At 38.7% G+C, this 23,488-nt stretch overlaps 1 protein-coding gene across 4 annotated transcripts in view; it reads right to left on the bottom strand.

The window, feature by feature from the left end:
* Positions 1 to 23,488, bottom strand: part of gria4a (glutamate receptor, ionotropic, AMPA 4a) — a 116,418-nt gene that overhangs the window by 42,594 nt on the left and 50,336 nt on the right. For all 4 annotated transcript variants that reach the window (XM_063494205.1, XM_063494206.1, XM_063494207.1 and 1 more), the window contains exons 3-10: positions 22,550 to 22,789; positions 18,954 to 19,006; positions 18,573 to 18,704; positions 16,298 to 16,351; positions 15,063 to 15,221; positions 10,299 to 10,466; positions 8,986 to 9,090; positions 7,928 to 8,038 (exon numbers count right to left, since the gene is read on the bottom strand). In XM_063494205.1, the coding sequence (XP_063350275.1) occupies positions 7,928 to 8,038; positions 8,986 to 9,090; positions 10,299 to 10,466; positions 15,063 to 15,221; positions 16,298 to 16,351; positions 18,573 to 18,704; positions 18,954 to 19,006; positions 22,550 to 22,789 (1,022 nt within the window). The remainder of the gene's footprint in view (positions 1 to 7,927; positions 8,039 to 8,985; positions 9,091 to 10,298; positions 10,467 to 15,062; positions 15,222 to 16,297; positions 16,352 to 18,572; positions 18,705 to 18,953; positions 19,007 to 22,549; positions 22,790 to 23,488) is intronic.

The following is a 23,488-nucleotide window of genomic DNA, read 5'->3' as shown; positions in this document are numbered from 1 at the left end:
AAACATTTCTTTTTCTAAAATAGTTTTTTTAAAATGAGTTCATCATTTTTTTTTAGTTTGCTTAGGACGTGCACGCCTTTTTGTTCTTCCACATAAACAAGGTAAAAAAACCATACAGAAAATAACATTATATTTAGACAATTCAAAAACAACACATTTCAGAGGTGCTTTTTGCAAAAAAGAAAAAAGAAAAAAAAGAATTCTCCACTTTTCAGTAAAAGACTTAAGAAAATCTGTTTCTTTTGAAGCCAAGCATTCAAATCAGTTCTTAATTTATGTTGAATATTAATGCTGAACATTTGCACTACCAAGACAATCATCGTCATCATCATTAAATACAAACATTTGCCCTTTGGTGCTCAGTTTCATATCATACAAAGAAAAAAAACATAAAAAACCAAAACATTTCTCCCAAAAATATCATTATCAGATACATTAGCAGCTTCCGGGGCACAAATTCCACAGACTCTACATGAATCATGTGAAAAGCAAAGCAGTTTCATGTAAATTAAACAGATGCACAGAGCCATCACAATTGCATACCAGGGATAAAAAGTAAGATTAAAGAGAGTGTGTGAGGAAATCAGTACAAGTGCATTGAATGCTGGAACCAGTTGTAATGCAGACAACTTGTACAAACATATATATATATATATATATATATATATATATATATATATATATATATATATATATATATATATGAAATAAACACAAAAAATAAGGAAACTCAAATGTTTGCAATATTATAATCTGATTGATGTGGTTGCATGGTTAAAGCACTATCTACATTAACCTATGACCTTAATAATTCCCATTAACATATATGTGCTCAGAGCTAGACTGTAATTCTGTAAGTTAATTATGAAGCTGCAGCCATGAGACGGTTAGCTTAGCACAATTGCCCATTGGAATGAATGCAACCAAGGGATTCGCTGAAAAATACAACATACTTCTCCTCAGTTTTAATCTTTACATGTAAAAAACAAAAAAACAGAAAAAACAAATTAGGTGTCCCATGTTGCTAAATGTTACTTTAAGACAGCTGACTCCAGCTTTACATTTAGCCAATTTATTATGAAGCCATTATTTATTTCTTGAAATATGTTTTTATTTTGCATTGCGCTACCTAAAAACCCTCCCACATTTTACATTTGGGTTCCAAACAGTTACCACATAACAGTACAACAGTGCAAAAAGTCCTGAGCCACATCTCATCTCATTAGGATATGTTTTGTTTCCAAGGAGTCAAATTTGTCGTCATTTTTTAATGCGGTCTTGAGCAATAGTTCTCCTGTTGCTCTCTACATCCATCCGTAAAACACGGTGGAGGTACTGTCGTGGTTTAGAGCAGCTTTTCAGCTAGTGGGGTTGGGGATCGTTTCAAAATAAATTATGAACACAAAAAGGTACCATCTGGTAAGCATCTGATTGGCAACAGTTTCATGTTTCAACATGACAGTGATCCCAAATATACTGCCAATGCAGTGAAAGCACACCTTGATAAAAAAGACACACACAGTGGAACACTATCAGTCAGGATTTAGCCTAAACAGAGCCTGGACCTCAACATTATTGAAGCAGTGTGGGATAATCTTGAACAAGAACAGAACAAAAAGGCAGCCAACATTCAAAGAGGAGCTTTGAATGTCATTCAAGAAGACTGGAGAAGTATACTCTTAGCTGAACTTAAAGAAAGTTCAGCTAAGAGAGTTCAGACTGTGTTGAGCGTTTAAGGTGTCATACCTTTCAAGCTTGTTAGAATTGTAACGAGCTATTTATTTATTTATATATCTCTATTTCCATGTATCTTTGCACATGTTTCAATAAACTGCTACACCTATTTCCCATTTTCATTTTGAATAAACCGCTCTATTCCTATTTTAAGAGCTTAATTTGAATTTGAGATTGTTTCTGATATAATTGGTTTAAGGTTTATGTAATAAGCAACTTAAAATCATATCCACAAGTATTCGTGCACATGCTGTAGTGTCAAATGGAGAGCAGCATTATTGTCCAAATCAAACTCTTGGCAGTTGGCAAATGAAAATATCTTCTAATGCATATTTATTAATTTTATTTATTTTTAGTGTCAGCTTTATAGTGAATTCTGTGAATCCAATCCTGTCACGTCCAAACAACTTTCTTTGCTGACCCTGAAATGGAAGCGCCTTATCGGGTCCTTCCCTTAAAAAATAACCTTGAGCGCTTGTTTGCTTCATCTTTAATCACTGATTCTCAGCGGGAATCATTTAGTCAGCTTGTGTTAAGGAGAATGCAGCCATCTCAATTACAAGGTCAAATGCTTGAAGTCTGACAAGTCTACTTTGCTGAGTTAATTTAGTTTTATGTAAGCCGATACACACGAAAGGATATACTATACATATGGACACACACATTTTAGCTGAAGCTCTGGCAAAAGTGGCAGTGTATCACTTTAATGCCTCCTTAAGGTTTGTTATCAGTTTGCTCCAGACACTTTTGTCTTGCTGTGAGTGAGTGAGTTTGTGTGTGTACAAGATGTTAGCGCATGTATTTACTGCTGGGAAGAAAGCATCATGTTTGGGTGTTGCCTAATGTGGCATCATGAGTTAGTGCAAGGAATGGGAGGGGAGAAGACAGGAAGAAATAAGAATCAGGAGGTTGAAAGGAAAGAAGGATGGTAATGGGAACGAGACTAGCAGGATGAGAGGGATGCAGGGCGTTTTGGCTGTAAGAAACTACAGAAGAAAGATGAGGGAGGAGATCAGAATACAAACAGTGATCGCTACAAGGAGAAGAGACGATAGAAACGGCAAGAGGGAAAGTGTGAAGGAGAGATTAAGAGAAAGAGAGAATGTGACAAAAAAGAAAAATGGAGAAGAAGCGAGGGAGCAAGCAAAGAAGGGAAAGGGGTGTGTGAGAGAGGGAGAACAGCTTTGTAGAAGCAAATGGTTGGGGCTGATAAGACATGAAACACTTCACACTGGTGCCAAAAAGGCAGAAATGACTTGCTATGTAAGCCAGTCAGCTAGCCTGGTGAGAAGACGAACGCCAATGCAATGGACAGTCAACCTAACTGTCCAGTCATTCATTCACTCCCCCTCAACCCCCCAACTGGATTACAGCATTTTAAAAGCCAGATTTTTACATACCAAGAGACATCTCACCAGCCTGCGAGCTATCCGTTCACATGGCCAGAGAAGCAGGGCAGGCAGTGAGTCACAGTCTTTGTCAGTTACTTGGTCAGGCAGTCCATTTATTAAGCAATTACTGCAATCACAGTACATAATCATCTATCCGGTCATATATTTGGCCAGTTGGTCAGTGCGATTAACTCCCAGCTATTTAGCCATAAAGAAAGCAGGGCAGTTCAGCGGTTAATAAGATAGTCATTTGAGCAGCCAACCAATGACCAGAAGACAAAGACTGCCAGTCCTCTAAACAGTTCTTCAGTAACAGTCAGTCAGTTTGTCTGTCAATATATGAATCAGTCAGACAACTAATTAGGCATCAAGGCACACTAAGTCTAACCAACCAGCCGTGCACAATCCTTTTGGTTCGTTAAAGATTTGGTTTTATTTTTTCATTAACAATATATTTTAACTTTTGCCTTTTCTTTCTTTTAAGATTAGAATTGTTTAAGTTAAAATCTAACTAATATAAAGTCAGATATATTGCACTACTATGATTACAAAGCAGGGGCATAAATAAGACACAGTCATGTCCTCATGGGTGTATCTGGAATAGAGTTAAGGACACTTTAATAATGACCATAGGCAACACATCTAACAATCTACCCTCATCTTTGTTCCGAGATCTGTGAGGGCTTTTTAGATGCACATGTACTCATGTGTTTGTGTAATTGGGTTTATAATTAATGTTTACTATAGCATTTGGGTCTTGAGGATGTCTGGAATATTTCCATTTTCGTATAGGGTCAGCTTTGGAGTATTTTCTGGGATAGTTTTTAAAAAAATGCTATTCTTTTACATGGAGAGTACACAAATAATCACAGTGTCACTGTGGAAGTAAGATTAAATACAGAGAGAGACATGAAAAATAGCACTGTCTCATACAAATGCCCAACAACTCACCTAAAACTATGAGAACAGGTTTACTTTACCCTTTTATTTTGACGAAGAGATAAAAAACAACCTATCAGAAGAGCTCAAATACACTAAAGGAAAGTTGACTGAGTAGGCATGACTGAATAGATTTACAGAGTGACACAGCAGAAAGATGAAGACAGAGGAGAGAAAGGTGAGTGCTTAAAAAAATGCCGGACTGACAGTGAAGACCTGTCACTCTCCACCTACATCTTCTCTTTAAAAAAACAAAACAAAAAAACAAATAAAAAATAAAATTGAAATCTGATTAAGGCAAATTCTTCTGCAGGCAGTGTAACAGAGAGGACGGTGGTAGCTGTGTTGTCCTCAAAAAGAGAAGAATCTAAATTAACAGTGCTGTTCCACAGTCCGGTGACTTTGTGCAACCAAATGTCAAACCTTGACAGACGCTGCAGAATCCATTGCAGAGCTTTCATCTGGTGGTAGCTTTGTTACGAGAGGAAGACAGGAGCACAATGAGCAAGTCAGCCCAAAACCTCACAGGGCCATGATCCTCCTTCTCGTCTCTTCTCTGTTCCATTATTTCTAAGCCATCTTCATCTAAGCAAATATATGATGTCAGAACCAAATAATAAAAAAAAATGTTATACAGAAAAAAAAGAAGAGAAAGATAAGTCCTTTAAGAGCTTTAGAGAAACTCTATCAGGCTGTCTGTTCTCAGTCATTTTCGAGGGTCTGTGTTTTCTGTCTGTTGGTTTGTCTGCAGACTCGGCATCAGTGTCGCTGCAGAGGTTTCCTCATCACCAGAGGCTGCAAAGAGGAGGAGGTGGCTGAGCTAACATTAGTCAAGCCCTGCTGAGGTCACCATCCACAGAGAAATATGCAAAGACTGCAGGCATGGAGGTAAAAACAAAGGTTTGGGGAGGTTGAAGAGGTGAGTACAGTTACAGAGAATCGAGAAGACGAAGGAGAGATGAGGGGAGTACAAGGACAGATGTGCTGGAATGTCAGATGAATGACAGACATATTATAGAATGACAGAGGGAAATAAACAACGGAAGCATGTATACAGTGTTCACCATACTAATTTATTCATAACACCAGCTCTTCAACCAAAATGAGATTAATGTATTGACACAGTACAAAATAAACAGAAAACAGCACTGCACTGTCACAGATTACTAAATTGCCCTTTTAAGTATCTGGTCTTGTTGATGTGTTTGTATGTTTCTCTTGCACCTGACTCGAGTCACCAAACCAAACACTGCAGTGTAGTTTGATATATTGCCAGCTGAAATGTGCATGGCTGAAGGTGAAGCTCAATCTGGGGACACCTAATCCAGCTGATTTAGTGTTTCTGAGCTCTTTACAGCAGCATGCGTGGCTGTTTTCCTGAGTGATGACTGGATCTGGCCACCGGAGGCACTGTAGACTCACTGCACTCTCAAATCAACATCTTTGAGCCGATGTCTGTTTATAAGTATTTGCATGAGGGGAGGGCAATGGCGAAGTACAACTGCAGATATTTTGGTCACATTTGAGTTTTCTGGATGAAGCGATGCAATGTGCCTTAAAACAAAACACCGAATTAAAGCCCGAGCATCTGTGGCTTGTTTTATCTCTGGGCTGAAATTAGTCTTTTGAGTTGCTTTCACTTGCATCACTTTGCATGCCAAATTGAATTAGACTGATTGCATTTACAGGAAGGGGATGGCCACCATAAAAACGCTGCAGATGGGTGAAGTGAAATCAAATGTAAGCGGAGGATGTGCACACATCCACCGATTAGCCCTCCTTTATCCTTGTTTGCAGAAGAAAGAGGAATAATTAAACTGGGCTGCAGAGCAGTGTCTATGTGAAAGCTATTAGAAGAGATTGGACTGAGGTCACTTCTAAATGGTGATCTGAGGTCACTTTTGGATTTGCCTACTAATGAGACATTAGTGAAATCTTCCAGCTGGACAAGTGCCACTCCCTCCTGGCTGTACTGTGAGGGCTCTATTGAACTCATCCAGCTCGTCCACTTCCAGGCTGATTTTTTTTTCAGTGTTAAAACGGTGCCATGTCGTGCCCTTGTTGGACTTCATCCTCCAGCTTTCTGATGCTGAATGTATTCAAAAAGATCACAAAGACAGGTAAACCTCATCACAGAGCTGGACTTGAAGCACTATCAGTTCTACAGTATCCACAAAGTAACTGTGGTAACTTTCCTCTCTACGAAAAGTGATTGCATGTGTTGACTGGTTACGATCGTGTGTAATCAGTAATCAGTGGACGCATTACCAGTTTCATTTGAATAATTTACGGCCCCCACCAATAAAAAAACAAAACAAAGAATGTCCAAGCTGAAAAAACATTTCTTTTTTTGATAAGTGGAAGTTTGCGAACGCTTCCTATGGATGCTGAAACAATGACTGAGATGAGAGTGTGCCAGAGGCTGACTGAAAAGCACAGACAGATTGTCCAGACATAAGGGTTCAATCGTCCTGTGAACCATCAGACGAGTCTAACAACACTTAAAAGGGGCACTTTAGCCTCGTATTATCACATTAATGTTGTGGCCATTGTTTCCCCACAGTACAGACTGCAATATTCATGGCAGACTCTATTAGCACTAAGGGATGACACATGCCCACTTCTTCTTTATTTAATTGCACTGAAAATAGCCACAGCTCAAGACACCCTTCAATGAAAAGGAGTGATGCGGCTAAAAAAACAAGATTCTCACTTGCTATTAGAAAATAAAATGCAAAAGGTGGAGGCTAATCTGAGTATTTTTCAATATTCAAGAAACCAGCTTGAGATGATGTGAGCTTTCCGACACGGTGCCAGTGCACCATTAGGTCACTTCTAGTAGCTTGAACCACATGCAGATGGCTCCATGCTTTTCATCTTGTTTCAGCATAAATCAAGGATCATTAGACCTTCGATTGTTCAATTTTGATGAATCCTTGGGAATTGTAGCTTCAGTTGCTACAGCCAGTGTGCTCTTCTGCTGCTGTAGCTCATCTGCTTCAAGGTTGGACATGCTGTGCATTAATGTTTTTATGCCTGTGAATCCTTTCGAACCGTTACAAGTGATCTTTGGCTATACAATTAAACTGAATCGAATTTATGTGCTGCTATCTTGGCTTCAATGAGTGGTTACTGGTGTTACTGTTGCCTTGCAATCAGCTAGAAGTCAGGCAATTTTCCCCTCTGACCTCTGGCATCAAGGGATTATTACCCAAAGAACTGCCCCTCACTAGATATTTTCTCTTTTCTGGGCCATTCTTTGTTGGCCCATGTGGGGAAATCCCAGGAGGTCGTCGGTTTCTGAAACATCAGCAAGCTGGCGCCAACACCCATGCCTAATTCAAAGTCACTTAAATCCCCTTTTATCTCCATTCTGACGCTCACTTTAAACTTCAGCAGGTCATCTTGATTATGTCCACATGCCTGAATGTACTGAGTCAATTCCATGTGATTGGCTGATTAGGTATTTGCATTATTGACCACTCGATCAGGGGTGCCGAATAAAGTGACTGGTTAGTGTGTATCCTATCCCCTGTGAAATATTCTAAGTGGGTGTTCTGTATATGAGAAATTCTCTGCCTATAGTTTTCCTATTCCATCAATTTCCATTTACTAATCTTGCTTGGAAAAAAATGTAAAATAAAAACTTATTTCATATGGTTATCATATTTTTTCTGGTGTGTAATTTTTTTTCAATATAAACTTCAAGTCTCTGCATACGTGCTCAAGTCAAATTACGATTCTGGTGACATTAGGCTATGTATTTTGGAACGACTGAGTGTCCGCGCTGAAGGAGAGCTTCACCCAAATCTCGAACAGCACCCAAACAATGGAGAAATGAAAACAGTCAGATGGTACATTACCATGATAGTTGTCACGACAACAGTCCGGTTCTCCATAGCCGAGCTGTCATTGGACAGAGCATTTTCATTCTGGACCAACACAAGTTTGTCTATGTCATTCCAGTAACCAATCTGAGGTAAACAGAGGGATATATGGGAGTAGGAGAAGATGAATGAGAGGGATAAGAGAAAAAACATCCATGAAAATATAGTTTAATGTACTTTCAATCAGTTTTACCCTCATACAATTCATGCAAAATGTAATTCAGCATGCGTGCAATACAATCGAGATAGAAAAGGTAAAACGGAAGCATTAAAAGAAATGAGAAGGCGAAATAGGAGAAAATCAGACTGAGAGAAAGATAAATCAGATTGAGCAAACTCCAGGAAATTTCCCATTGGAACTGTAGGAGATATTGAGTGTGAGCCAAGAACCTTCAATAAACACACATTGCTGTCGAAGGAACAATTGCGATGCTGGAACATGGTGCTATATCTTTATTATTGGGGCTACATGTATGTGTTTTTCCAGTATAGAGAATTTCTAAGCACTTCCAAACGGCATCCTATCCTCTTACTTTCTTCTCTTATGGAGACAGATTATGTTCAAACTTTACTTATTTATGTCACTGCAGATTTTTATGTACCCCCAGGTTGCCTGGGAGCTGATCTCCAGTGTGTACTCCAAAAAGCCATTAATATACACAAGCTGTGATGACTGGTTTGATTGCAGTCATCTAATGGTATTCATAATTGCAAACAGAAGTTATTAATTAAGAATTATGAAAATAATTATTGCGTAAATTAATTTTTTATGAATGGAGGCTAAAACAAGAAGAATGAAGCACTATACAAATTAACAGGAAGTGTATATATTAATTGTGATTTATGTATATATCCTGCTGAGGCATTGCATTTGCTCAAATTAAGATAAACAGCTTTTTCTTTGCATTTTCCTGTCTTTTAACATGGCTTTTTAGAAGCACGGTCTAAAATACTTTGCTCATGGTATTGCTGTGAGTATCTGGACTCAAAAATTTATAGTCCTTGTCTTTTTTTAATGCATGAGGAACGTTTACCTTGCGCGGGCCATTGCTCTTGAGTTCAAACACATCCATCGTGTAATTCACCCTCCGACCGTAGTGATCAAACTGAATATTCCCAGTCAGGCCCTGAATGCGCACCTGGATGAATTGTAACAGTAGAAACATAAAACTAAAATAGTTCATACAGATGTTTAAGATCGCAGACACTCAGTGAACAGTCAGGAGTGCAATAGGAGTGCTTTCTTTTTTTGTCTTCATAGTGAAGCCAAGCAAGCGGTGCTTAAACAAATAGTTCAATAACTGCAACGGGATGCTGCAGCAGAGACAAAATTGAGTTTCCATTAGCAATAATTTGATGCACAGTTAACATTAAGACTGATACCCGTTATTTATTTCAATTATGCCAAACGAAACGCTTGCATTGTTTCCTATGAACACTTTGTGCCCAAGCTGAAAATCTGAATTGAGTGTGGGAATGTTAGCTGCTGCCACTAAGCTACTATAAACAGAAGAAAAGGGGATTAATTAATGCAAATAGTTTAACGGTGCTGGGTTTTTGACCCAGTGTTTTTTGAGTTTATTGTTTTTAATGTTCTCTGTTGATTCTTAGGTTGCCCCTCATTTGTTGTCCTTAAGCGTTAGTTTTTCTTTGCTTTTAGAGGCCAAGTCTAATTAAAGTTAATATTGTCTCGTTTTCACTTTAAACGTTACACTGAAAGTCTGATGGGTAAGTACATGAGACATTAATATAAATTGATAAGATAAAAAAATAAGGCGGTACAAGTATAAACATACAGTCAATCAAAGTCCTGTTGATACAGTATTTTAAAACAATTGGACCAAAGCATTTATTTCCATAATATTTTGTTCTGTCATATGCTGTTTTTATCATCAAATGGTTGGGACCTCCACAATTTTAACATTATGACCACAAAAATTCTACTGATTCACAACAGACAACAGCCGCAGTCCCTAACAGAGCATCCATGTACTGGATGCCTTATTTTCAAAATAAAAGCACCTGGATAGTCATAGGAATTTAATGGAATGCTTTTAATTTAATTATTTATTAAATGATGTCAAGACTCTTTATTCCTGTGAGATTTTCAAAATAAAAGCACAAAGCTAAGAGTTTATCTGAATGGTTTAATTAGTTTAATTAGTGTTTAAAACCTTTTCAGTAATTTTTTCTGCTACCATTTTGTTTCAGATTATTTACACAACCTATTTACCTCCAGCTTTTCAGGAGAAAGCAAAATTATCACTGTTTACACGTGATAATGGATAATTCATTTAGCATTCACTCTATTATAAAATTTGTATACTATCAGTGAAATTGAGCCAACCTGTTTGAGCGCACGCTCCATATCTATTCCTTGGTTCCAGGGAGCAGCTGGATTGGCCAGACAGTCACCTGCATTGCCACGGCGACTGATATCGATTTTTTGACGGCGAAGGGTGCGGAAGGCTTCAGCCATTACAAGGACACCATCATAAGTCAGAGACGAGGTATACTGCGAAAAAGAGAGAGGGGACAAAGGTTACCTCTTTGACAAGCCTAAACTTTGTATAGAACTGCATGTATATCTTAGGTCCTTCATGTTATATAACTGATAACATAAATTGCCTAAAAACTGTTTTATTATCCTTTTGCATTAAAATGTTTAGTGTGAAGTCTTTGTATTTCAGTATATTTGTTGCTTTCCAAGAATTTCTTTCTACAACAGTATTACTACCCACTCACATCTTTTGACCAGGCTTAGACCATCATAACTCTACATAAGGGAACACGGTCATTACTGTGACCAGTGCCACAGTCTATCTCACTGCTCTGACTTTTATTCTATTTCTACAGTAAATATCAATCAACACCACTATAAATGTAACATCACTGTAAATGTGCCAGGATTAGACAGAGTTACAGTTTTTAAATAAAGTCGCTGTACGTGATATTGAAGCCATTTAAATGAGTTAAATCATATCATAAACATGTTTTTCAAATATGCCATAATTCTTTGTCATGCTGATTGCCAAGGTTTACAAATGCTTATTAGTGTTCCACTGGGTTGTATTATAAAACAGACTTAATACCTTTGAAATGACCTGCTATTAATTTTAATTAAATGTAAGACACTATCAGTGTCTGTGCTCTGATGAAACTCTGCAAAGTGATGGTGGTCTTGACAGATTGCTTGACAAATTCATTATAGGTAAGACACAGCGCTGCAGGGAAGAATACCACACACTCAGCAGCAACACCCCCACCCAGGACACACACAGACACGCAGCTCCACACAGATGGAGGCAGTCAAACACACAGCAGGCTGCCTTCACATCGCTACAGAAAGAAGTGGAGGGATGAAAATGGAAGGATGGAGGCAAGTCGGCTGAGATTCTCTTGCCAATGCTTTCCACGCCTCTGCAGGTAGTTTCTCTCTTATTGACATCCCTTGATTTGTATCCCACAAGGTGTGTTTTGCAAGGCTACGCAACTGTGTCATCCTCCTTTCATCTGTACCCTTTGAAACTAAGGAAAGCCTTTAAGCATGTGACTGACAGATGAAGACTATCCAAATCACAGAGAAAACAACAGAAGTGAGCCAAGTAGTTTTCTAACTTTCAGTTTTTGTCAGGAGCAGAGTACAAATGTTTTGGGGACACAAAGAAACAGAATTTCCTTTTAAAAACACAAAGTTTCAGAAAATTTTCCCCAGGATCAGATTCAAATGTGGCTTGTCAAACAGGATAAAACATTTAGAGAAAAATATCAGGGACCGGCTTTATGATTAATATATAAAGATGCACAAAGTAGTTTTCATTTTTCACACATATTTATAAAACTCTATGCAGCTATGAAGCTTTGCAAAAAGTGAAATGATCAAATCCCTCCTTTTGCAAGTGGAAGGACTTGAACATTGTCCAGTATAATCAAATGCAAGCAAAACTAAAATTATTTCTAGTAGCATCAGCTGTAATTTATCTTTAAAGCTAATAAAAATGCCATTTTGCTAACTAAGTTTGTGATGTGAACGACTCCATCCAATTCGAGCCAAAACCATATCTGACCTAAATTTGAATGTCTTTGTGTAGCTCTGCTTATGGCTCCCCTGCTGTTTTCAGATCACTCCTGGAAGTGTTCTGATGACTTTCACATCTGAATCTTTACCTCTTTTGCTGTCACACAAAGAACAAAAGAACAAAAATCAAACAGAGCAAAATTCTGCTGTTAGGTAAATGTTACAGCTAAAATTTGATACTGAATAATTTTGGACTTGGTATTTGACCCTGACATTCACAGTCTGATCATCAGGTCAAATTCCTTGTCCACAATTCCCATGACTGTGACAATATGATGACTGAAAATACATGCTTCTGATTATTCTCTGGGTTTGGATGCTGCAGGCTGTTTCACTGAAAGCTGCTGTTTGTTTGCTGTGTTGTAGTCAAAGGCTACCGTTCTTAATTCCATGTATAGTTGTAATTTCCTGTTTTGAGAAGGGTTTTTGGTATGTTTTCCAGATGTCCAGGGTTGTTGAATCTGTTATAGATGCGTCCTTGCATGACAGCATTTCAAAGTATAATTCCAAGAATTTCTAGATATAGAAAGGATTTTTTGGACATTATAAAGAGCTCGTGTTTTGTGTGAACTGCTGGCTTTTTTCTGCAGTCTAACCAAGCTTATTTGAACAAAAAAGGCTGACAATCTTGGAAATTTTGTCTGTCGAGTCTGATTTCTTCAGAACATAACGTGGCATCATGAATAACTCTGGCTGAGCACGAGCTCGTCTTCGTGCAGAGGGAGAAAGGTAAGGTCTGTGAGTGAAGGCTTTTACTGTTACGTTCTGTTCTAATTTTGTCTCTCCAGCATTTCCTTGTTTTTGAGACTTTGTCTGTTAGTTGTTTGTTACTTCCTGTTTTATTTTGTGAGTTGTCTCTTTTGGCCTTGCTTTTAGTTTTACTGTCTTTTCATTGTCTTGCTTGATCTCAGCTGTGTCTAGTTCCCAATGTGTTTCCTCTCATCCCTGATCACCCCTCTGTATATAGTCCTGTGTCACTTCGGTCTTTTTCAGAGTACCTGTGTTTTTACGCTTGTGTGCTCTTTTTTTTTTTTTTTTTTAAGTAGGGCTGCTGCCTTCTACCCAATATGAATGTTGAATTTTTTATCTTTTCCACCTGTAAGTTCTGAACCTGGGTGTCTTTCCTGAATTGTGACAATAGCTCACAAAAAATACGGATAAACTGGATTTGATTAAAAGCAATAACAAGAAAGATGGAAAACGTTGGGATTCTACAATAAGCTAATACACAAACAAAAAGAAAAAAAATATTTAAACACTACATTGAAAAAATATTAAATGAGTTTCTGAGAGGGAAATAACATATGAACATTTAATTTCATACCAGCAATAATAACTAAAAGTAGAATTTAAGCCAGTAAATCTAATGTTTACTAAGATTATTATCACGATGATGATTATTAAATCCTTCTTATTAATCATTTTTGATTAAATCTGTTAACACAGATGTGGTAAACATTCATAAAGTCAGATCAAGTGTTTGAAAGAAATTTGGAAAAATTGTTTGTATCTCTTGAAGTGACCCTAATTATTATATACAACATTTTAATGAGCTTAATATATTTCTTTGACAATTACTTTTCAACAAAATCTCCAAGCAAAACAAAGAGACACCAGCAGTTAAGAGATTTTGATTGATGGGCGGCTCAAATTCCAGCCTCAAGTGTAGAAGGGACAATTCTCCGTAGTATTTCCCACCCTGCCCATTATTAAGCCACATTTTTATTTGGCCTAAGGCTACCAGTTGCCCCAAGGTTAACTGAGCTCATTTTCTTTCTTTTTTTACAGAGCAAAAATTAGCCAAGAGCAATTTGGAGGCATCTGTTGTCACGAGAGGTAACTGGATTTCTGTTATTGTTAAATCATTCAAATCATTGTTTCCAGGTTTGTAACACAGTATATGTACATGGCAGCAAAAGTAAATACATTCTCTGAATGCACTTAAACAAAGATGTTTAGAGGTTTTGAGATTTGAGCACTTACAGGTGTGTTTGCTTCTGTTTTGTGCATCAAAATATGTTCACTGTGTTTATCTGTCACAATCATGCATAATAGGCTTACCTCAATTAACACACTAAATGTTGTGTAAATGTTAAGGGACGATTGATGAAGCTGACATCTACTAATGAGAATTCATTAGGTGAATCTAAAACTGATGATTAGCTAATTAACACTGGGACCGGGTGAAAAATAGCGTGCCAATTAGAAATCGTAAAACCATAAATATATATTTGCATCACTGAAAGACACATACACAGTTCCATCTTTTTGTAGTTACTGCGTTCTGTGTGTTTTTTTGAGGATTATTGAATATAAACAATTTCAGCAAGCGGGTAGAGGGCTGACAGCTGATGTATTTTTAATGGGTAGATGGACATTTTTTCTATAAATATACCCACAGGTCAGTGCTCTGTCAAGGGATTTAATTGTGAATATCTATGCAAATGACAGGGAGCTGGAACTATGAAGGTTAAAGAAAAATATCTTTAAAAAGTGAGTGAATATGGAGAGAGCCAACACATGACAGCAGAATTTTATTCTAAAGTGACACAGAACACAGAAGTCTTTAGTCTACATAATCTGTATGCATCACGTTAACCTTGAGACTTAATCACAGATAAGCCTTTTCACTGCCATATTCTGAGGTCATGCTCTGATTGGCTAAGAAGCTGTAACACATGCACCACATCACAATCTGAATGGTTCAAATACTGCGTATCCCCCTGTGTCTGGATACCTGATTGAAAACCTTCCGTGCAGCTTTTGCGTTGAGTTTCAGGTACAAAGAGCAATTTGCACATCAATGGCAGTAATGTGTGTGTGCGCACTTCAAGTAACTGTTTATCTCAATACCATGCATTTTTGAAGTAAGTCTGAATGGAAGTCCTGCATTTTCTTCATTCCATATTTTGCTGTAAAATTTATTTCAGCACTTCAGCTACCACACAAGACTATGTTTCAGGTACCGAGACCTCTGTCTGACACAGATTTCCAAAATGCATATTCAATGATAGAGCAACATGTTTTTATTACCTTAGGTGGGCTTTCAGATCCAGGGTATTCACGCTGATCGAGTTTGTTCCAGCGCTGCATAAGTTTTATGACAATAGGCTTGCTGAAGTCCACTAACTGGAACCCGGTCACATTGGCCCCGCCATGCATGAACCTTTCCAAAGATATGTCCTTGAAACCCTGGGTAGACCAAATGCATGACAGAAATAAAGAAATGTGTTTGGAACAATGTAACACATAAACCACAAAAACCTTCAGACCAGACGATGTAATGCAGCCCATATTCGTCTTATGAAATATCCAATCCATTTATTGCCTGAGATATCTTAATATAAGAAAAAAGGTCTCAGAATAAATACATAAACAAAATAAAACACATTTCTGTGGAACCATTGTAAAAGTCAAACAAAACCCATAACTTTCTACAGTAGATCATTTAATTGATTAACTGCTACTTAAGTACTTCGGTATCGTATGAATGGCCATGGGGGGGTGTCTTTATCAGCAGGAAAAGCTGTAAAACATAAAACTTCAGTTAAAAGTCCAAAGTTTATGCCTTCCTTCACATTTTCCAAAACTGTCGAGTGACCCAGATTGGAGACCTTGTCGGCCCAATTGTGACCCCCTGGCCATACATTTGAGACCCCTGGTCTAAGGTTCAAAGTCCTCCCACAGACTAAGCTCTCCAGATTACATCCCCACAGTGGAAACTTTGCAACATTGAGGAATGACATTAATGACCAGGAAAACTGAGTAGATGGTGAGTAGATTACTATATTACCAACTGGTCATATAGTAATCACTAAAAGCAATGAAACTCCATCTAACCTGACCTGAGCCAGACCCTTTTACACTGTCCTGGAGAGAACTACTGTTCAAAAGATTTCAGGAATTAAGGTTGAAACAATGCTGATTTTATTGAGCTTGATTCCATCATCTTCCCAAAGGTGTGACTTTGTCAAGGAGAGACACATGATAAAATAATAATTTAGTAAAATACATAATAGGATCTGGTAGAAATAAATAGAAAATAATTAAGATAATGTTTTTTTTAATCATTGCAGAAAATCTCCAACTCTGTAACAACAAAGACTTGAAGAGGAATTTTTCAAAGGTCCATCTTGTTTTGTCTAGTATTGCGTGTCTACTGTGGATTCTTAAGTAGGCTTTTGAAATAAAACATTACACCAACACTGTAGGAAACGTGTTTCAGAAAACAGCAAGACAACAGTTGAAAGCAACGCCAGCATCCTTACCAGGTTTGCTATGATGTAATGGTAACCTTTGACATGTTTCCCCACACTGACAGCCTGAAAAGAGAGAGAGGGAGAGAAAACTTGGATTTAATTTGGAAACCAGGGGAAAAGTGGCATTAGGGAGCACGACAGGGGTGACAAGGACAAAAAAGGTGATTTCCTCCATCTCTTGCTCCATTACCTTCCTTAACAGTGGTGCTGTGGTTACTTTATTATGCTGATTAAAGGAGGATAAAATGATGAAGACTTTGGTACCATGCTGGCTAAAAACTCTGCAGATTTTTAAAATGTTTCAGTGATGCAGAAAACAGCCAGTACTGTGTCTTTTGAAGACATTCAAATTGAAATTATAAAATTTAATTTGTTCTGTTGAAATAGCTGCTTTTGAGAAACGTAGTTCCACTGAAAGAAAGCATATGATACTTTTTACATACCTAAACTTGAAAACAGGTCAAGTTTGACCCAAACACAATATATGGGTTATAAAAGCTGCAGATGATTTCACGCTTTTCGGGGTTTTTTTTTTTTTTTTTTTTTTTTTTGCTATTTGATTTCAAACGTGACCTATAAGGTAAAAATATTTCTGCTCAAAACTAAAACCTGTGAGTTTTTGGTCACTTATATTATCCATATAGGGAAATGGAGCGAAAATACAGAAGACTGTGGGAATTCTGACAAAGTAGTCGAATGCATATTCAGATTAACAAGTGGCATAAACCTAATTAATAAACTGTTCACATTTTTCTTTGTCTCTCTCTCACCCACACATATCAGCGGCTTTGTACTGATGCAGACAGATGTATGTACACACACGCGCGTGCACACACAAAGATCGCAGCTGGCAGGGGCAGACAAACAGAGCAGTCTCTGTCTCAGAGCAGGGATGCAAGCCAGTGCCAGCTCTGCAGAGCTGACTAGTGTGTGTGTTTGTGTCTGTATGCCCGTCTCAGTACACATGTGTGCGAGTGTGCGTTTTTGCGTGCGCCTCCGTCTGTCTGTTCACTCAGCACAGAAGCCAATTAAGAAACAGTCTGTGTGTCTGAGATGCCGCTACTAGTGTGGGTTTGTGTCTGTGTAGCTGTATGACTATGTGCATTATAATGCTGTAATTTTAGCTTTTTTTCATAATTACATATATTAAATTCCTGTGTGTTACCAGTAATTGTAGGAGTTTCTGAGAAGTATGTGCATTAGTGAATGTGCTTGTGTGTATGTTTGTGTTAGTGAGTTTATCACATATGCAAAGTGAGGATCACATGTAATGACAGGTGGCAGGACCAATGGGATGTTACAGCCCTGAGTCACACGCTCTCTCTTTCTCACACACACTCCTGCCACCTGTCAGAGCTCAAGACTTAACCATCAAACAAGACAGACAATTTAATGAACTCAGACAACCATAAGGTGTCGGAGTGCATGCCTTGACATTTATTACGTGGGTATATGCTCGAAATCTGTGTGCGATAGGACTCTTTACTGTCATTACTGCAATCACACGCTGATGTAGCTGTTGGAGAAGTCACAGTTTTTCATTCCACATTTACGAACTCCAGGGAAAAACTCAAATCTTGTTTTCTTTCCAGATGTCAGAAAGCATCAGGCGAGCTGCTGCAACCAGCTGAGTGGAGCAGACAGTCGGCAGACACTAGTGGTACGGTGAAAAATCTCCATTATGTGGTACTACAGTTATTAGTAACTTAACATTAATTCTAATTGTTTTTACTATTTCTCACAGGGTCTCACCTCATTACTTAACACAACCTATTATATGGTTAAAAGGATCTAAAAACGCATCATTGTGGGTTGGCTGTATCTCATTAAGTGTTAAGTGCAGGTCAGTAATGTCATCTCTGCCCTCACTCAGTGATATTTGGGCAGCCATTAACTCTATCTCATGATCTTGTTTAGCATCCAGATCAGTGTCAGACCTCCATGCACCAGCAGTTGGATCATTTTTTACATTTTAAAAATTCCTTTTATTACTTGTAACCAGGGACTGTAGAGTATTTATAAATGCTGTAAATGTAATGTAGCCATTAATAAAGGGCAATAACAACCTCAAACTTACTCTAAAACAGAATTATTTAACATTTAATAGACCTGTTAATTATTCCATGTTTTTCCATCCTGCTAAGTTATCTGCACCACAAATCTCTCCATATTCAACCTCCATACTCAGCTAACATCAGTTACATGGTTTGCTGGCTATCCACTATTTTGGATTTTAGACTGAAGTATTCACAGTCTTGTTGGTTAAATTTCACAATACCAGTACCTGTTCCAGGATGCTCTGCAGTCTCTCAGGCTCCAGGTCAATGACATATTTTCTCTCCTGCCGTCGATCCAGGTCCTCTAAGAGTCTCCGATACGCCGCCTCATTGAAACTCTCCACACAGATTGCACTCACCTGTTTTTACATGTCAAAGGAAAACAGGAGCAGGCATCATGGATAGAGTCATGCATGTAAACCTCAAGCAAATGAAAAAGCTATTTGAAGAACTAATCACAGAAATGTGAATACACAGCATGGGAGCACAGTGTGTGCATGTGACTGTTTAAATTAATATACGAGTTGTGCGCTCTGAGAGAGCATTCAATTATTGTGCATGTGTTTTAGCAGGTTTCCAAGAATTTGTGCGTTTGTGTGTGTCCTGACCTGCCATCCGTTCTGCCCCGCTCGCTCCATAATTGCCTGCAGTATTGCATAACCTAAACAACAGAGAGTAAGGGAAGCAAAAAATAGTATTAATGCTGCAGATTCGATCAAAATAAAATGATATCACAATTCGCTGAAAGTCACATGGACACAAAGGCAGAGAAACACAAGTACAGCAGGAGTCTTCTAAAACACAAGACGAGAAAGCACACACTCTAGTTTGACCTTTTTAACCTCTCGACTGATGCTATATAGAATCATACATGTGTCTAAATGAAAATGTCTGTGTCTAAAACTTAACCTAAAATTCTAAAAAGGTAAAACTTGGTGTGAAAAATAACCTAACTTTTGGAGAAAAATAAACTGACAGAAAAGATTTTGTGAACTTACAAAATTCACTAAACTAAAAGAAAATATGTTTTTGACATTTTGTTCACATGTGTCATCACAACCTGCCTGGATGAGACTTTGCTGATTTTGTTTATTAAGAATTAGGAGGTCTGCGTGACCTCGAGTCAACCGCCTTCACAAAGTGCTGTGTTTTTACTGCAATAACCAGTTTAAGACTAACTAATAAAAAAGAAACTAAAAATCATCATTTTGCACTGCACCCTGCCTTTCGCCCCGTGACCGCTGGGATGGGCTTTAGCACACCTGCAACCCTGAACTGGTGAGGCACAAGAAAATGAAAGAGTGGATAAAAACTAAACTCAAATGAGCTCATCTGCTTCAGAAACTAAACTGTATTGAACACAAAAAAATTAAAATGAAATCAGAATTAAAACTAATTGCAGAATACAAAATGATTATATTGTAAGTTACTCAGGTGTTTTGCAGTATGTGTGCCTTCCTATGTACTGTGTTTACACATATTATCTAATACTTTCAGAAATGGGCAATGGGCATGCAGTAATATAATCTATTTGAATTTGTCTGTGAATGCATTTGCCTTTGCATGCACATGTGCAGTTCTGTGAACGTCCACAGTTCATGCCTCTGTGAGTGTGTGTTAGCAGCTGTCTCTGGAGCAGAGCAGGGTGCATAAAACAGATCACAGTGTTACTGCCCATTTTCCAGCACATTACAGGCAGCAGGTCTTGATGGGAGCCTATAATGAAGGGCCCTGCCTTGGCCAAGTCATGGGTGAGTACAGCCCAAATTCTTACGCATCCATCTTTCGCTCCATTTCTCCCTCCGATCCCCCTTTCTCTCAAACATTCCCCCTCCTTCCTGTGCTATATGCTACTGTACATCCCCAGAGGCTTGTGATTTTGTCTGTCTACTTATTCCTCCTTTCTGTAATGTTCCCCCTGCCATCCTCCACTGCCCCCCATCTACCTCCACTTTCTCCTCTTCCTAGCCCTTGCCCCCGTCACCTTGTTTGTCTCCTTCTCTCATGACTCACAGCTAATTTTCTGTCTTTTTGACTTTGCCACCAGCACGACTGACCTAACCTGTGTTTCCTGTTCCCCCTTTTCCTTCCTCTTTTTTTTCCCTTTTGCTCCCCCGGGTAATAACTTAAAACAACGAAGGCCACAGGATGCTGGCTGAAGCACCTACACACATGCACACACACACCCACTATAGTAGGGTCTGGGGACTTTACGTCATGTTTGACCTGTGTTTCACTCCCTGTGGCTGGGGATTAGTCTGCGTGGGAGTGTAAGTGTGTGTCTATTTGTGCGCACATGTAAGTGTGTGCGAGAGAAATAACGTGCCAAGCATCCCCATGACAGTGGTTAGGGACTGAGGGCATCAGCTGTGCTTGCTCCACTAACTTGCGTGCACTGCATGATGGCATGGTCGAATCAAAAGCAGGTGAACGCCGCAAGAGCTGAGGCCAAATCTTTGTCTCTGGCTGAAAAGTGCCAAATCACCACTGTTTCAGCTGCTGTCCTTATAAAGTCTGCTCATTGCCAGTAATAAAACCTTTGTGTTTCCATGAGAACACAGGGCTAAATATGGGAGTTACTTTATGAAAAAAGAATGAAAAAAGAAAAGAAAGGCTTAAGGGTAAGAGGGGTACGCCCTTACTGCTTTTATAGGAATTAAGAGGGTCAGTAGCAGCTGGGTGCTGCTAATCAAATGTCCTTGATTAACTGATCATCTGCAAGTCTGAGCACCTCTATGAAAGCAAAAGTTTTGACAGTTTGATGTTCTGGAGGATTCAGGAATGTGTTAGCTCAATGCTGCCATCTGCCCAGGAGCTGACGTCCCAGGAAATCCACCATATAGTCAAACAATGCAATGCTCTGCCTTAGAAATGCAAAACACCTCCAAGCAATATGTCTCAGGGTCTACAGGCCTCAGTAAGTGTGTTAAATGTTAAAGTTTGTGACAGCACAATTAGATGAAGATTGACTGGTAAACAAGTACAACTTTTTTTGAAAGGCTGCCAGGAGAAAGCCTCCCCTTAAAAAACAAAAACAAAAACAAAACAGGGCTGTATGACTTACGTTTGCAAAGATGCTTTTGAAAAAAAATGTCAAGGCTTTAGTGCTTGCATTGGAAAGACATGACCAAAGTGGAGATGCCCAGCAAAGTGCCAAGATTGGTGAAAACCAAACACAACATATCAGCACAAACACCTCATGCCAACTGTTAAGCACAAGCATGGAGGGTTGATCATTTGGGGTCTTCCTTTGAAGCCACAGGACTTGGGTCATCCAACAGGACAATGATCCAAAGCTCAGCAGCAAATCTACAACAGATAGGCTGTAAAAGAAAAGAACCAAGGTGCTGAAAAGACCCAGTCGAAGTCTAGCCCTCAATGCTGTGAGACGCTGTGCAGGACCTTAAGCAAATGCACGCAAACCTCAAATTACAACATTATAAAGCAGAGCGAGCTAACCACAGCAGGTCTTTGTCCTGTCTCACCCCCCAATTGGTCACGGCAGATGGCCACCCCTCCCTGAGCATGGTTCTACTGGAGGTTTCTTCCTGTTAAAAGGGAGTTTTTCCTTCCCACTGTCGCCAAAGTGTTTGCTCATAGTGGGTCATATGATTGTTGGGGGTTTGTCTGCTTTCTTTGTATAATTGTAAGGTCTTTACCTTTATAATATAAAGTGCCATGAGGCAACTCTTGTTGTGATTTTGTGCTATAAAATAAAACTGAACTGAATTGAATTGAATTAAATGTGAAATACTAAGAATCAAAAAGAAAATTATTACTTTAATTTTTAAACATTTTTAACACTAAGGATGGATCCAGAAGCTACTGGATCATGTGGTGTACGTAGTATTAACAGAATAGCATTGAGTCCTTTGAAAACAATGACACACCTGCCCATTAGCGCTTGGATTTTTTTTTCTGTGCATCATGGCAACCCATGTAATTCTGTAAGTACATAATGCTTGCCCAGTTATGTTCCAGTCTTTTAGGCTTTTCTAGTTGAAATTGACCATTTTACTATATTACAGCCCCTTTTAAAACCTTCCAGAAAGTCTTCTCTGACTTTGCTCTTTAAAACTCTCAAGGAACAAAAGTTAAGTAGAAGAAAATGAGAAGTGGTCAGATTTTGTCTTGGTCATAAGACCACTATAAATTCGAGCTGTTTTTACATGCATCATTAGCGCATTCATTGCTGGGCATTTACCTCTGTCTGTGTCGTAGAGGAAGACAAATCGGCTCCAGTCATAGTGGTCCAACAGGGACAGCAAAGCTCCTCTGATGGACGGCCGAAGCTGCAGCGTGAACTGGCCCTCGCCTTCAGTGGGGAAGCTGGGTGTCACTAGGCTGATGTGCAGGGCCCCACAAAACGATGTCAGCGTGTTTACTGAACGCTTGTCGTAAAGGCCGAAGATAGCGAAGACCCCCCTTGAATACTGAGAACAGACTGAGGACAGAGAAGAGGTGGAAGATGGGGAGGGGTTGGGGGATAGGGTGTCGGACACAAAAGGAATCCAGGTAGAAGAAGAAAAAAAAGTGGGTAAGTCGATAAAAATACTATATGACACTATATAATACTCAGTGATTTCGCTTTTGAAAGCTGCTAGAGAAACGGTCCAAAAACAGCAAGAGGGGAGGATGGAGAAGAACACATGGCCCTTAATTAAATTCACACTGTGGAATCTGGTTTCACATGTGAACTAATTTTAATGAGAGACGGCTTCAGCTTGTGTCAGCTATGCACTAATTTTACACTCCTAATTAGACCCACAAACTGCATTTTTTCTTTTTTGAGTTGTGTGTGTGACTGATTTTGCAAATGCCTAATGAAACAGAACAGATCTTGAAAATACATCAGTCATTTTCACATTAGACTGCCTCTGCAAAATGACTTTTATTTCACCCAAAACAGGCAACACAATAGCCCTCTCTGCCACTTCTTATGTACTTACACATGTAGTTATACATTACAAGCACAAACATTTGCAGGGGCATGGGTTGAAAATCAGACGCCAACCTAAACTCCCTGACAAGACATTTTCAAATGCTCACACAAAATCGTTCCCAGTTGCCAAAATTCATGTTGCTTCTTATGCATTTTTTGAGAAAATTAAAATGAAATCCAAACTCCCAACAGCTTTTAGAT

Source organism: Pelmatolapia mariae, linkage group LG14 (assembly GCF_036321145.2).
Source record: "Pelmatolapia mariae isolate MD_Pm_ZW linkage group LG14, Pm_UMD_F_2, whole genome shotgun sequence".
In the NCBI taxonomy this organism is placed as follows: domain Eukaryota; kingdom Metazoa; phylum Chordata; class Actinopteri; order Cichliformes; family Cichlidae; genus Pelmatolapia; species Pelmatolapia mariae.
This window is presented reverse-complemented; position numbering and strand designations above follow the sequence as displayed.